At 38.7% G+C, this 15,232-nt stretch overlaps 2 protein-coding genes across 10 annotated transcripts in view; both read right to left on the bottom strand.

The window, feature by feature from the left end:
* Positions 1-3,475: 3,475 nt before the first annotated feature.
* LOC149845711 (pentatricopeptide repeat-containing protein At1g74630-like) overlaps positions 3,476-15,232 on the bottom strand; it is a 55,404-nt gene continuing 43,647 nt past the window's right edge. For 3 of the 4 annotated variants that reach the window (XR_016430212.1, XR_016430210.1, XR_016430211.1), the window contains one exon: positions 3,476-3,883. The gene's annotated coding sequence lies outside the window, so the exon portion shown is untranslated. Of the gene's footprint in view, positions 3,884-12,520; positions 12,947-15,232 lie in introns of those variants that run through there. The other variant, XR_016430213.1, reaches the window with a different exon arrangement.
* LOC149845713 (pentatricopeptide repeat-containing protein At1g74630-like) lies at positions 6,459-13,748 on the bottom strand. Of its 6 annotated transcripts, XM_089995938.1 has the most exons (5): positions 13,488-13,748; positions 8,970-9,034; positions 8,740-8,774; positions 8,537-8,648; positions 6,459-8,443 (listed from the first exon to the last, which is right to left on the bottom strand). In XM_089995938.1, the coding sequence occupies exons 4-5, from the start codon at positions 8,540-8,542 to the stop codon at positions 6,650-6,652; spliced, it is 1,800 nt and encodes a 599-aa protein (XP_089852064.1). In that variant the 5' UTR covers positions 8,543-8,648; positions 8,740-8,774; positions 8,970-9,034; positions 13,488-13,748; the 3' UTR covers positions 6,459-6,649. The 6 variants fall into 6 exon arrangements, with proteins under 6 accessions (XP_089852064.1, XP_089852059.1, XP_089852060.1 ...); XM_089995933.1 differs by having other exon boundaries at positions 6,459-8,648; XM_089995934.1 differs by having other exon boundaries at positions 6,459-8,648; positions 8,740-8,767.

Below are 15,232 nucleotides of genomic sequence, written 5' to 3'. Positions count from 1 at the left end.
ACTACCACGTCTAAGTAGGAAAACTGTAATTATTCTTACAAGTAGATCATGTGTCAGGTGTGTGATGTGTGGGTCGTGTTTGATTTCCAGTCTATACATAAACACATAAAGAAGTCGATGCAACAGCAATAACGAACATATATCTAAGTAGAGGAGTAGATTATGCAACAGTTATAATTAAGCACGTAAAGCATTTTATGCAACTACAACAATTAAGTAAGGTATTAAGCAATTAAAGCATATTTTGTAACAGAACTAACAGTAACATGCATCACATCCACAATATGAATTCAATTATCTCATATCTGCACAATTTAGGATGTCGTTTCATCACAAACACTGAATATAAAGCATGCTGAAAAATATGCAATTGTCTCTTTAATGACTTCATCACAGTGATACCTAACTGTTCTAATTGATGTTTATCTTTTCTTATCTCGCGGGTACACACGGGCCAAGGCAACCATCTCAGAAGAAAACGTTCGGGGGTATATTATTCAAGGGTATTTTATTAGCCCGAGCATTCTAACCGAAACTGAAATCCCAAGGGAGCGGTCAGTGACCGAGAGAAACTCCCAAAGGCCAGAACCAAAACAGGATGCACCTCTAACTTCTGCAGAAGAACAAAAGAGCTACCACCTAGGATATATTGGTAGTCTGGGTCCCCCAACTCTGAGAACTGGGAACAACGAGTCGCTTTATGCTCGAAACCAAAACACGTGTCCCCAGAGTTTTGTACCACCTACCCTCTCCAAGGTAAGCCCAAGAACTGGGTGGGTTAATCTTTTCATTTAATTTATTTCCCGAAGTACAGGGCTTTTCCCCAACTTCCTTCTACTACCATGGCAGTAGAATTCTCAACCTTAGTTAATTTACCCAGGGTATAGAATCGTCTCAATCCTTTGTCATATTGATTGCATAACCCACCCAAAGTGCTCCGGTGCCTTTAAACCAGTCAAGCACGAATGTTAAAATTTATGTGGGTATTAACCTTTTTAACTTGAGTGCCAAGGTAAAGCCTTCAAGTACTAGGCTTGGTGGTTCACATGCCAGCCTTAAGCCATAACAATTACACATAAATGAAAATTTACTCTTATTCATCAATCACTACCATGGTTTTCTTAAACTAAAAGAGTGGTTACAACTCTCTTTGACTTGCATCATCATTAACTTAGCTCGGCCCTTTATAAGGATCAATGGTGATAAAATTTACTAAAATGATGATTGGCACATTCACAAACCACTATGAATAGTTCATTAATAGGAACGTAAGATTTCTATGCATCCTATTTACAACATGTAAAAAGGGAAGTAGGCATCTCCTAAAGATCTTGAAGTATTTACAATTGTTGAAACTAACATATGCAGTGTCTATAGCCAATATGCCAAAACATAACCTTTTGATGTGCATCACAATGCAGGCCGAAATTAATAGAGTTTGTAACATATTCTGCCTATCTCAGTTATACAACACAGGAAATTCAATGTACTAGATCACCCAATCATTACAATGTATATTTTTTTTTTGAATAAGTATAGCATAGTATGCTGAGTTACGCAAGAGACCAATAAACCCAACTAGACACTGTTCAGCCATATGAACTAAGTATCATTTAACATTTCAGTTCACTAAAATACAGCATGTACAATAACTATCGGTTCAGCCAATTACCGTACTAAGTATAACATAGCATGTTGAGTTACGCAAGAAACCAATGAACCCAACTAGACACTGTTCAGCCATATGAACTAAGTATTATTTAACATTTCAGTTCACTAAAATACAGCATGTACAATAACTATCGGTTCAGCCAATTACCGTACTAAGTATAGCATAGCATGTTGAGTTACGCAAGAAACCAATAAACCTAACTAGACACTGTTCAGCCATATGAACTAAGTATTATTTAAGATTTCAGTTCATTAAATACAGTATGTTGTATTATGCAGAACAAAAACAAAAACAAACAACAGCTAGACATTCCTCCATGGTGTGATCAAGATAACTCGGTTGGACCCAAAAACAAAAGCAGCTACCTGTTAAGTTCTCCCACCGGTTCAATTAGTAAAGTCAATAACTCATACACATATCAGTGCACACGGTAGTAAGACATGAATGCTACACATAAAGAAACTATTAATTGAAGGCATGCGGTATTCATCATTTAAGTATCCAAAATTATTTCAGCGATGATTTAACACAATATCAGACCTAATTTGAAACAGTCATACACATTTCAGAGTTGAAAGGATTGAAAAAGACACACAGACTCTTAGTTAGGGCTTTCAATACCAAGGTCAAGAAAAACCCAATTCGAACTAGGGTTTTCGATTAAAAAGGAGATAGATTTTCCATCTAAATTTCGGACAAAATAACTAATCCGAGAATGAAGGATGAATTCTTCAAGCAAACACCCAATTGGTTAAAAAAAATAGTCTCCCCCAATCTCCGATCTTATTGACTGTCCGGCAACAACCCCCCCCCCCCAAAAAAAAAAAACATAAAATACCTACATAAATAAGCACAGTAACCTACCATTATCCGGCGAGGGTGTTGCGGCATCCACGAGAGGAGGTTGGTCGGCGTCTCCTGACAAGTCTTCGAACAGCAGGCCAAAACACGGAGGGCGATCTGAGGGTTAGAGAGAGAGAAAAATAGGATAGTGAGAGAGGGAGAAAGAGGGGTTCGGGGTCCCCTTTTGTAGGTGGGTGGCCTCCCGAAAAGGGAGGAAATCTTACCACTCTGGCGGCTGCGGTGTGCTCCCCCACCTCCCCATCCTTACGCGTTAGGGTTCCACTGAACCCTAACTCCCGATATGTCGGGGGAGGGGTTTTCCCACCTTTTGTTACGTTTATCGGGCAACCCATATCGGGTTGCCCCCCCCCCCCCCCCCCACCCCCACCCTTTTTATCCCTTCCTGTATTAAACTTTACAGGGAGTGGGTCGGGTCCGGGTCCGACCCGCGATGCTGGACCCAAATTCGATTTGGATCCGGGTCGCGTGAATAGCAGTGGACCCAGGGGTTGGATCCACTTGGGTCCGACAGTGGATTTGAAAAAATTTACTATTATTAGATATTTATTTATAAAGTATTACTAAAATACTCTAATATGCACATTTTTCTTTTGGATCCGATAACGGATCCCAGGCCCAAATCAACATAATTTTTTTTTTGTTCAATATAAAATTTGTGGTTGTTACATTCCTAGTTTAATGACTGACTGACGTATCCTGTTCGACTGCACCACTCGGACACAAGCTGGGCTAAGTATCAATTTATGGAACCACCTGCAATAGATGATGTCATCCATTTCTTGTGGTCAAGCTAGTGCTAAATGATGCCATAGAATGCATCCCGTATGTGTACGGTATTTGTGGCCTGACCTCACAAACTTGGAATACCCTAACCTTTTAAAATTTCTCTGTTTGTGCCTTGCATTATTTCGCACAACCCAGGGTACATAGGTGGAACTATGCAAAGAATAACTACATATACCAAGTAGAATATTGTTCTGGATACAATCACCACCAATAAGAATGAAAACCTACATTAGAATGTAACAATATTAAGACTCCCAAAGAACTCAAGTCTTTCAGATTGCCCCTTTCTTCTTTCATCTCAGCAGTGCAGATTACAGTTTATTAAATAAGCAAAAGAGAAAAGCTAAGGTCTCACATGTATTTTGACTTACTGGACGTATGGGTGAAGCAGCAGACAAATGACCAAATTTCAAGGCGTTGCAACCAATCCAGACATAGATCTACTCATTTAAACAAATAAATTAGTAAGGTTCCCATCTTAAATTGCCAGAACTTGATCCCCAAACAGCATTAAGCAGCCATGTTGAAGAAGAATGAAAAAGAATGTGCCTAATAAGCTTCCTGCATAAAAATCAAATAATGACAGTGTAATCTTCTACGTATGAGTGTTAGCTTTGGTACTGTTTTAAAATTGGTCATACAAATGAACTATTAAGGCACATAGAAAGTAATATGCCAGGAATATGAACTGACCTTTGCATTTGGAGTTGTATGCCTGCATAGAAGGTTGCATTACAATAGTGGCAAAAGTATAAGTATACAACAGGTTTATAATGCATAAATTATGTGTAAAGACCATGATGAAGGATAAAAAGATTGTAACCTATATGGCAAGACAAACAAGAAATTATAATTGCACAAATTAGGGAGGATATCAATCAGGATCCAAATACGTGGATGAGCAAAAAAAAAACATATCGCCCACAATTTTGTTACCAAGTATCGAAACCCTGTTTGTCAACAAGTGCAGCAATCTCAAGAGAAAGACTCGGGCCGACTACATGCACCTAACTGAAATCATCACCATTAGGTGATTTATACACGCCATTACACGTTCGAGGCAACCACACACCTCTCATCCTACTCACCGTAGTACGCAACGTACATTTTCAAAAGTACAACCACGATGAGAGAGGTCAAGTTATTGTGAGGGTAAAAATATCACCATTTTGTAGTCTCAAACATGTGTCATTGCACGTTCAAGGTAAACATAGATCTCTCATCCTACTCATCGTAGTTTGCAATGTACCTGTTTAAAAGTACAACTACGATGAGAGGGGATGAGAGGTCTATGTTTACCTCGAACATGCAATAGCACGTGTTTGAGACCACAAAATGATGATGTTTTCACCTTCACGATAAGTTGACCCTTCTCATTGTGGTTGTACTTTTGAACAGGTACGTTACGTACTGCAGTAAGTAGAATGAGAAGTGTATGGTTGCCTCAAACGTAAAATGGCGTGTATAAATCACCTAATGGTGATGATTTCGCCTTCACAGGCAAGATGCTCGAGTGGGTCTAGCAAACCAGAGCATGTAGAATGAAACGGCGGTTAAGAAACCTTTGTCGTGCCCATTCGACCAAGAGAGAGGACGAGATATTACAAAACTCTGATGGACAGGCCATTAATGGCTATTTCGAGCAAAAGACTCGACTTCCCTCAGTCATTAGAAGGAAGAAAAATAGGCTACAAAAGATAGCTTTCAAGCCACTTCTGCAAAAGTTTAGATACATCCACGGGCCACCCATGCCTTTGAGAATTTACTCTCTTGGTCACTGGTTGTCCCCTTAAGAGCACTCAGTCAGTCACCTGAAGTATTATAAAACGCATAGCATAATAAACCCCGGACTGGTCTCGAATGTTTCTACGTTTCGTGCCTTGCGCATACCCGTCTGGCCAACTAATATCGAAACATAAGTTAACCTATTCACATTATTTAAGATGTGTATGTTGTGACATTACTTGCTTGTTTGCTCTATAATTCAGCGTATTACTTGTTAAATTATGCACGTCTGTTGTAACAGTGCTCTACTTAGTTGAACTACTTACGCAGTTTTTTGCTAGTAATAACTAGCAGCTCGTACTAGTTAAATATTTATGATAATAGCATTATGCTAGTTGCAATATGATATATGTGACTTGCTTTCCTACTTGGTCGAACTATTCGTGCTTGTTGTAATATAACACTTATTAGCTTGAGTCTTTTATGACTAATGTAACTGCTTACAGCTAGTAATCTATGAACTGTTTATAACTAAAACTAATGTAGTTGTTTGTCTTATAAGCTGACTACATCGTGTGATTGATATACAATTGTTGTTGTGTGACTAATTATCGTGTGCAGCTTATAAATTGCTTATTGTGCAATGGCTTGCACCTTATAAATAATGTATTTGTTTGCCGTGAAATTGTGTATGTCTTGTGTGAAAATGAACTCTTACTGAGTGATAGTTGATAGCTCACTTGATTTTACAGTAAATTGCTCACATTGAAAACCTTTATTTGTTTACATACTTAATTATTCAAGTTAGAAATACTTATTCATTTGCATAGTCTATTGCACATGCTAGCTATAACTCATTTTTTGTTATAATAGTTTATTTCAATTTTATATTGTCTCACTTGTGCACCTACCAGTTTTTAGTGAAACTGACCCATTTTATGAGCAGGTGATGTTTTGGACTGCGATGACACAAATGACGTGATGAGACTCTTTCCCTGATGTTTCGCTCACGAGGACATTTATGTAAGTTGGTATAAAGGTTTTCTTGAAAATCTTTCATTTGTACAAGTCTTAAACTACTAAAAATTGCATTTTCATAATCTATTTGGTTTCTTAAATGTAAGGATTTCAAAACTGTTTGTGAAAGGAAGTTTGCGTTGTAATGCGCCCAAGGTCCATTGACTTGCTTTTTCAAACATTATTTTTGGATGAATTACTATTTAAAAACTCTGATAAATGAATGATTACAAAGCTTTCAAACTTTTCATAAAAAGTTAAGTCTTGAATTTTGGGGCGTTACAGGGCTTTAATCCTTTTTTTTGTTTATATTTCTTTCTTGCATTCCTCTAAAAGCTGAGTTGCTGACGTATCTTATAGAATAGAGAGAAAGAAAAGGAAAAAAAAATCCAAGTTTCTTTTGGCAAAAGTTATCCTTTTAATGCCCTTCAACCTTTGTATTCCAAGAGCACGATTTTGCTTTGTTGTCTTCTCTCTATAATTTCTTCACTACATTCACCAAAAATCTCTACAAGAGCAAGAACCCTCCTTGAAGACATGAAATCTGCTTCTGTCTCTAACAACAATCTCCCTTTCATATACTCCTCATATGAGCTTCATCATTGTATGGCAATCCTTGCAAATCCTCAAGTTCTTCACAATCCTGATAACGCAGCCTCCGTGCAGTCTAGCCATTCCAAAAGCAACAGCAAGCTTCTCACTGTGTTGAGAAACAGAATCTTCCTTGTCTTCTGCCTCTATGTCGTGCAAGACAAGATGAATATCAGCAGTGTATCCTTCACATCTCAACTTTGTAATTATCTCACTCAGCTTTTCATAGGCAATTTCTGCAACTGGGTTCAGTCTGTCACCTGCAACAAAGCTGAAGACCACCTTGTCAACTTCTATCATACTCCAACCTGGTGTCTTTCTGATTTTCCTCTCAGCCATCCACTTCCTCACAACAGCTACATCCTGCCATTTTCCAGCAGTCGCATATATATTTGACAACAGTATGTAATCACTAGAATTCTCAGGGTCAATTTCAGACAGTCGTTTCTTTACATGCTCAGCAAGAATAACATCACCATGTATGCTGGATGCTCCAAGCAGAGTTCTCCAAATTACAGCATTAGGCTTTATTGGCATGTGAATTATGAACTCATATGCATGATTTAGCAAACCAGCTCGACCATAGAGATCCACCATGCAGCCATAATGCTCCATAGATGCTTCAATATGATAGAACTCTTTCATCATCTCAAATAACTCCATTCCTTTTTGTGTTAGACCCGCATGACTACATGCATATAAAACAGCAATGAATGTAACACTGTCCGGTTCTACTCCTGAATGCACCATCTTGTAGAAAAGCTCAACAGCCTCATCACCATGCCCATGCATGGCAAGCACTTCAATCATCACAGTCCAAGATATGAGGCCCTTGTTCGTGATACAACTAAAAATATGGCTTGCCACATTGATATTTCCGCATTTACCATATAAATCAATAAGTGCATTATTTACAGTGACAGTATGGCTGAATCCAGCTTTGACAATATACCCATGAATTGTTTTACCAAATTCTAGTGCTCCCATCTGTGAGCAAGATGAGAGCACCCCGGTGATACTCACTTCATTTGGTTGCAAACTTTTCAATCGCAACTCCGTAAATAATTCCAAAGCCAATTTGAGGTTCCCATTCTGCACATACCCAATGATCATTGTATTCCATGAGACCAAATCACTATGAGGCATGTCATCAAATAACTGAGCTGCCAGCTTCATTTCGTTTGCGTGCATATACCCAGAAAGCATTATATTCCAGGACGTGATATTCCGCCAAGGCATTTGATCGAAGATTATTCTCGCTTGTCCTATTTCTGAACATCGCAGGCAGGCAGAGAGTATTGCGTTGTATGAGACCAAATTTGGTCCTTGCATTTCAACAAACAGTTGGTGAGCACACCTAATACTTCCAGAAGCAGCATAAGCAGTGATAAGTGTTGTTCGGACAAAACTGTGAGAGTCTAAACCATGCTTGATAGAATCACAGTGAACTTGCATTGATGCATTTAAAGATCCAAAATTGATGAGAGACTTGAGGAGAAACGCAAAAGTGAAACTATCTGGCCTGGTTCCATGTTTCTGCATCTGGGTATATGTGAAAATGGATTGTTGGGGCATATTTGACTCTGAGAACCCGCGAATGAGAGTATTAAACATGAATGCATCAGGTTTGGGAATGCTTTGGAAAAGAAGGCAAGCATAATCAATGGCATCAGAAAAGGTGATTGCAGAGCATAACAAGAATTTACTTAAGAGAAAAGGGTCACTGTCCCACCCTGTTTTGATTGTGTAACCATGGATTTGCAGAAGACCATTCAAAGTTTTGCATTCCTTCAACAAAGAAATGCACCTCTGCTCAGACATCACTCGATCTCAGTTCAAATAGAGTTGAAATAACCTTAAGTAAAGATAACTTATAACAACCATCATTCCTTCTATAGTGGTTCGTGAACAGCAAGAGGTGCAAGTTCTACCTCACCAAATCAACAGAGCAATGGTTAAGGATTCTGTTTGGAACCAACAATGCCAAAATCACCTAATTAAGCAATCAAATCAGTGAAGAAAAAGAAATGAAAAAAAAAAACCAAATGCACCAACAGGAATCTTCTATTAAACTTCAACCTCACCTAACACACTTGCAGCTGCAGTCTTTGGCTGCAACCTTTTCATGCGATCACCAGAACAACATATCCCATGAAAATAAAAACCAAAAAGACAACACGACATCTACTTTAGATACAACAGAGACCCACAGCCTGAGGGAAACAGAAGGAAAAAAAAGTAGATAAAAAAAGATAAGCATAACAAAATAAAGAAATTAGATAGTGAAAAGACAAAGGGCAAAGCGAGAGCCTACCGTCCACTGGATCCTCTTGGTATGCCCTGTCCCAGAAACAAAAGGAAAAGAGAGAAAGCCTTTACCTGCTAAAAGAAAGCACTGGTATAAGGAACAAAAGTGTGATGATCAATTGAGCGCCTGAATGGTGGCTCTCAACCACTATGGGAGAAACTTCTCTCACCTGAAAAATGTTTCCAACTTACTCCATGAACGTTGGGAACTTAAGGGCACGATTTGAAGCGAGAAAAATTCTCATATGAGAATAAATTTTGCCTATTGAGAAGTTTTCATATGATAATTTTTCTAAAAAAAAAATCACTTGTTTGAGTGCATGGATGGTGGCGGATGGTGGAAGGAGGGCCTCAAACAGAGAAAGGAAGAAGGTTCAGATGAACCCTCGACATATACCAAGAGAGAGAGGACCCTCAAAATTTTCCTGGAAAACATTTTTCACTTTCTGGAGGAAAAATTGCTCGTTTGGAAGAGTAAAAAAAACTGTAAAGAAAAGAAACTAGAAAAGAGAAAAGGGAAAAATGTCAAAGAAAAAGTCTTGCGAAAACAAATTAAGGATTTCTGCCACATTGCTTCCAAAAGCCAAAAATTGTTAAACATTGTTAGCAAAACAAATTCTTGCATCAGGTATGAGAGCATTCTCCACCATCCATCTCATGCTTTCTCGAGATGGGCAGTGTACAACATGTTGACTTGGCAACTTTACGGGCAACCATGAATAGCCAGTAAACCAAATAAAAAAAGAAAACAGCCAGTCAGCAAGAGTATGTTTGATTGCTGTCCAAGCATGGATGGAACACTTATCCATCCATAACATGAACAATTGTGCTTGTCCAGTATTTGCTTCAACTGGACAAAGACATGTGTTCTTTGTGTCTTGTGCAGACAGTTCGGACACATCAAAAATTGGGATGGATAGCTTTGTTTTGAATAGTACGATCTGATCTGCCCCACTATTTCAGTGTTTGAACATGTATGGATTGAATTTTATCTCTAAATATAGATCTTGGATTGGATCTAAATACTAAATAATGTTTAAAATTTGAATAATTTGTCAAAAAATATCAATTCATATTTTTGGATATACAACTGCTTTAAGAGTATGTCAAAAAATTATGGATTTTAACCCCAAATATGGTTCTCCTACTACTAGAAATATCAAACAATGTTTAAAACTTGTGTATTTTGGCCACAAATAATATATTCAAATTCAACTCCAATCCTGTGAGTTTCATTTTTCATACATCAATGATTCCTTGAAGCATCCATGCCTAACATTATCCACCAATCATGCAATTCCATGTTGTGGTATCGGGTTCAACGATTTCATCAAATGCACATCGAGCGTAACTCAAACAGCAATTGTTAGCATACATATCAAAAATGTAAGTCCTAACATTCGTTGGCAAACCAAACCAATGCTTATTACACAAGCCACGAAAGGCTTCCCCTCTAGCAAGACCACCTAAATCACCAATGCCTTCATAACCAGACAGTAGAACAAAGATGCTCATATCGCAAACTTTGACTTCCTCACTCAAACACATCTTGCAAAACAGATCAAAAGCCCATCAAGACATTCCAAGAGACAAAGTCGCTCTCAAGCATTTCACCAAACACTTGTTGGGCACTACCAATCCACTTGTGAACCGCATACATACCCATCATGGTGTTCTGAATACGAAAAAAGTGTCTCAAAGCGAGTCAACAGTTGCGGTGAGGGCGTAACAAGGGTGAGGAGAGGAGAGCACGTGTAGGGGTGATTAGGAAAGGCGAAGATGCCCTGGACATTGAGATAGAGATAGAGAGAGTACATCTGGGGATAGCGTACAACTGAAGAGATTGTTATCGCCAGAACAAGTCTGCAAGAGGATATTCCTACAACTCACACAAGCAAACATCAATCTTTAATTTAAGAATACATACAATGCAATGCTTTACACAATTACCAATCATACACACTCATATTTTTTTCAATCATAAACATTCAAATATCCATGAACATTTAAGTATGCATGACTAGTTAAGAATGCATGTACTTACCATTGCAAAACAATCAGTCATTTATGCATAAGTTATATGCCATGACTAACTAAATGCATAATCAATTTAAGTTGTCACTTCTTATTCTCGTGGATATGAACACAGGCTTAAACCTGAATCAGGAACAAAACGCAGGAAGTGTATTCATATAATTGTGTCTTTGAACTGGCCGGACACCTTTCACCAATCTGGGTGAAGGAGAACCATATCAAGAGAGCACTCTCAATACCGTTATCCTAATGCATCAGTTTAGTTTTTAAACATCCACCCTGCAGTCTATTGTGGAGGCTTTTCCTATCTTCGTAGCTGGGGAGGATCAACCTTTTGTGTTCAAAAATATTATCCACAAAGTCAGATGTACTGCTTACCTTCTCTTTGTAAGCATCATATTCTAATGTTACATGGTTAACCTTTTTTAAATTCATTAGATCTATGCAACTCACACTACGAATCAAATTTAAAGATTCAACCTCTTTCAATCTCATGGATGCACATACTTTAAATGCAAAATTAACAGTCATATATCATTGCACATTTTTACATTTCGACTTAAGCATTCATTCATCAATAGGCAATGACCATAAACAAATAAATGCATCCGAAAACATTCATAATCTATGTACATTTCATTCACTTCGATATTAAATTCAGTCATGCATGAAAATCACAGATCTAATCATAAATAATATTAAGATCATATTGTACATGATTCACACAAAATATAACAACATATGAAATGAACACTATGTGTACTAGCAATTTGTGCCTTTTTTCAAGATTTTATAAAAAGGTTTCTTTTTAAAATACGGTGGAAGATAAAAATAAATAAATTTCTTTTTTGAAAAACCCAAATAATAGAAAGAAAATACCTCATAACTAGGACCTCATTCGCACAATGGAATCCAAAACATTCCATTTATATAAATCCAAATTTCATACTAAATTACAATAAACTATATCATTTATAAAATAAATCCACATAGGATAACAATAGTGATAGATTCAAAATACAAGATTCTCGAAACCAGAAACAGACCCAAAGTGCAAAATAGCAATCTCAAGAATAGAAGAGTGCAAGTCCAGCTCCAGTGGTGTCCGAAGCCCTCCTGCATCCATTGCCATCGACACCGCCAACTTGTGGGTACCTAAAAAAATTCAAACTATAAGGCGGTGACACCAACCACCGTCTCACCGAAAACTCAACCACCCATCTCACAATAGTGAATAATTAGGTCTCAGCCTGACTCCAACCAAGTCTGTGGCTCAACACGAGTCCCAACACCCGACTGTCTATGGGATCTAACTCAGCTCCACATCTATCCAAGAGAGAGAACAACACACGCTTCCTGAATGAAAGAACAAAATCTATTGCTTTCTTAATAAGCTTTTCTCAACAAATATCTATTGCTTTCTTATTAAGTTTTTCTCTTTTGTTAAATATAAAGTATTTAAAATAAAGGAATACATGTCAAGTAAATGATACAAGAACGAAGGTCTATAGAGTAAAGTTTTACCTTCGCCTTCTGCAACCGATCGAATAGGTCTTCGATACGAGGCAAATGGTACTTGTTCTTAATGGTAACTTGGTTAAGCATATAATTGATGCATAACCTCATCGATACATCTTTCTTCTTTACAAAGAGATCGGGTGCTCGATTAAATCTATGCTCGATCGGCACACCTAACAAGGCGGGGACAACAGCAGCTCAAAGGCGGCAATGACTGCAACCCAACACATATGCAAAAGAAGCATGAATTCTAAATTAATAAACTAATAAAAATCCATGGGTGGTCATAGCCAATCGCAGCGACATAACATAACGGTTGCGGCTCCAGCATCAGCGGGACCCACTCGGCAGCTCTGCAAGTGTGGACCGCACCTAGCCAGTACTGTCTTACGACAGCAGGGACTACATCACAGTTTTGGCAGTGGCTGCAGCGACTATATATATATATATATATATATATATATATATATATATATATATATATATATATATATATATATATATATATATATATAGTTTTAAAGAAATAAACTCCTCACCCACTACCAGCCCCGATGAGAACCGAATACAGAGAAAGAGGAAACAGAAGGGGATCAGATGGAGGGAAGGGGTGCAGCCCCTTCCTCCCATTTCTCCTCCTCACAACTAACTGCCATGAGGTTCAACCAAGGGAGAAACAGGACACCGACGACCTTTGCTGGTGACTGGCGAACGGTCGGAACGATGGGTTCGGCTGGTTCCCTTGCATCCTCGAAACCAAAGGGAATAGAGAGAGCTAGGGTCAGCGGAAACAGGGGAAGGAGGGGGAGAGATGAGGTGTCATCCGGTGGTAGGGCTCTCTGGCGTGAGGTGATCCCGGCGATGGTAGAGGTCTGGAGGAACAGGGGAGGTCGGCAGGTGTTGCTCGGCCAGGAGAACCGAGAAAGGTGATGGTGGTGGGCGTCGGCAAACCCAAAAAGAGAGAGAGGGTTACCTGGAAGTGGTTGGGGCTACCGTCAAAGATGAGATGGTGGGTGGTCCGGTGGTGGATGCCAGCTACGGAGGAGGTGGCCGGCAATTCTGGCGGTTGGGTCGTGGCTGCAATCCCCAGCGGCAACCAAGAGAACAAGAGAGAGGGAGATGGCATTGGATAGGGTGTGGCCGGAAGGATGGCCCGACTATAGGTGGTGGTTGTGTATGGCGGGGGTAGGTCGAGATTTTGTGAAAGAGAGAATGAAGAAGAGATGGAATGGAGAGAGATAGGAGAGGAGGAGGGAAAGGTCGCGAGTTTTGACCTAAGGAAGGGGAGGGTTGGGTGTCAACCCTCCAAACAGAGAATGAGGGACGTCGCCACTGTTAAATTATATAAATCAATCTTGTTTTTTCGTATATATATTTTATATATATAAGGTAATACATATACATATATATTATATATGTATATGTATCTACCTATTATATATATAAAATATATATATATTGCTAAGGGTAGTTTAGGCATTTTACACATATTCATTTTCGTGAATATGTTTTGTAATTTTTCTTTTTCTTTTTCTTTATTTCTTTTCTTTAATTAATACAACTTGTACTTGCCTTGGGAGAGGCTCAACCCACTAGTCGTTGGACCCCTCCAACGGTCACATTTGTGATCGTTGGAGGGGCTCCAACGACTATGTGGAGCCCCCTCCAAGGCCTCCTAAATGCCCTATAAATATGGGCTGCTCCTCTTGTATTTCTTCAAGGGTTTTGGGATTATTGCCCAACCTTTTCTTGTTTATGAATCTTATGAGTGCATTTGCACATTTGTGATTTTGTGTTCTTGTGTTTTTTACACAAGTGTTCTAAGTGTTCTTGGTGTGTGTATGTTTACACATTTATTCTCAAGAAATCGATTATAGTATCTTGTTGAAGATACTTTTACATGGTATCAGAGCGAGGTTAAAGAAGAAGGATTGTGATTCGCCTTCACTTGCGTTCCTCGAAAAACGTGCCTTCAAGCTTTTTGGAATCGAAGTGGATCATCTTCTTCGGGCAATATTTTAGAAGCTTCTTTTGACAAGAAAGACGCGAAAAAGATTTGAGGTACATATTATTTCTTGTCTTCTTTCCTCCCTAATGGGCGAAAAAGACTCCCATTTCTCTCTTGGGTTTAAGCTTAATGGCTCAAACTATCATGTTTGGGCCGGGAATATGGAAGCCCATATTAAAGGAAAGGGGCTTTGGGGTTACGTTCATGGATCTATACCGGAACCGGAACCGGAACTCAATCACCATCATCGAAGGAGGAAATATTAAGATTCTTGAAGGGGAGGAAAGACAAAAGGCTCTTGAAGAGTATTCCAAAAAACATGACGATTGGGAAATGAAGAACTTCAAGATCTTATCTTGGATTTTCTCATCCGTTGAAACCAAGATAAACGCCAATATCATCAAATTCAAAAAGGCTTCCGAAGCATGGGTGTATCTTGAGAAAATGTACACTTCAAGAGATCTATCCCACAAGAACTTTCTCCAAAAGAGAGCCTTGACACTTCAACAAAATGATATGAGCATTCGGGAGTATTTTGCCGAATTATCCTCTATTTGGGACGAGCTCGCAATTCTTGAACCAAAATGGAGTGGAGAAGCTATCGAATTAAGGCACAAACAACTTGAGGAAGATCGGTTCTTCAACTTTTTAAATGGCCTTAGACCAGAATTTGAACAAGTTCGGTCCTCTCTTCTCTCCGCGTTCACATC

The sequence above is a fragment of the Nuphar pumila genome, chromosome 2 (assembly GCF_984573655.1).
Source record: "Nuphar pumila chromosome 2, dmNupPumi1.hap1.1, whole genome shotgun sequence".
Taxonomy (NCBI): Eukaryota; Viridiplantae; Streptophyta; class Magnoliopsida; order Nymphaeales; family Nymphaeaceae; genus Nuphar; species Nuphar pumila.
The sequence above is the reverse complement of the archived record's forward strand: the minus strand, read 5'-3'. Positions and strand labels throughout refer to the sequence as shown.

Bases quoted from the DNA above. Each gene is read 5' to 3' on its own strand.
- LOC149845713 (XM_089995933.1), bottom strand. From the start codon at position 8,476: ATGTCTGAGCAGAGGTGCATTTCTTTGTTGAAGGAATGCAAAACTTTG.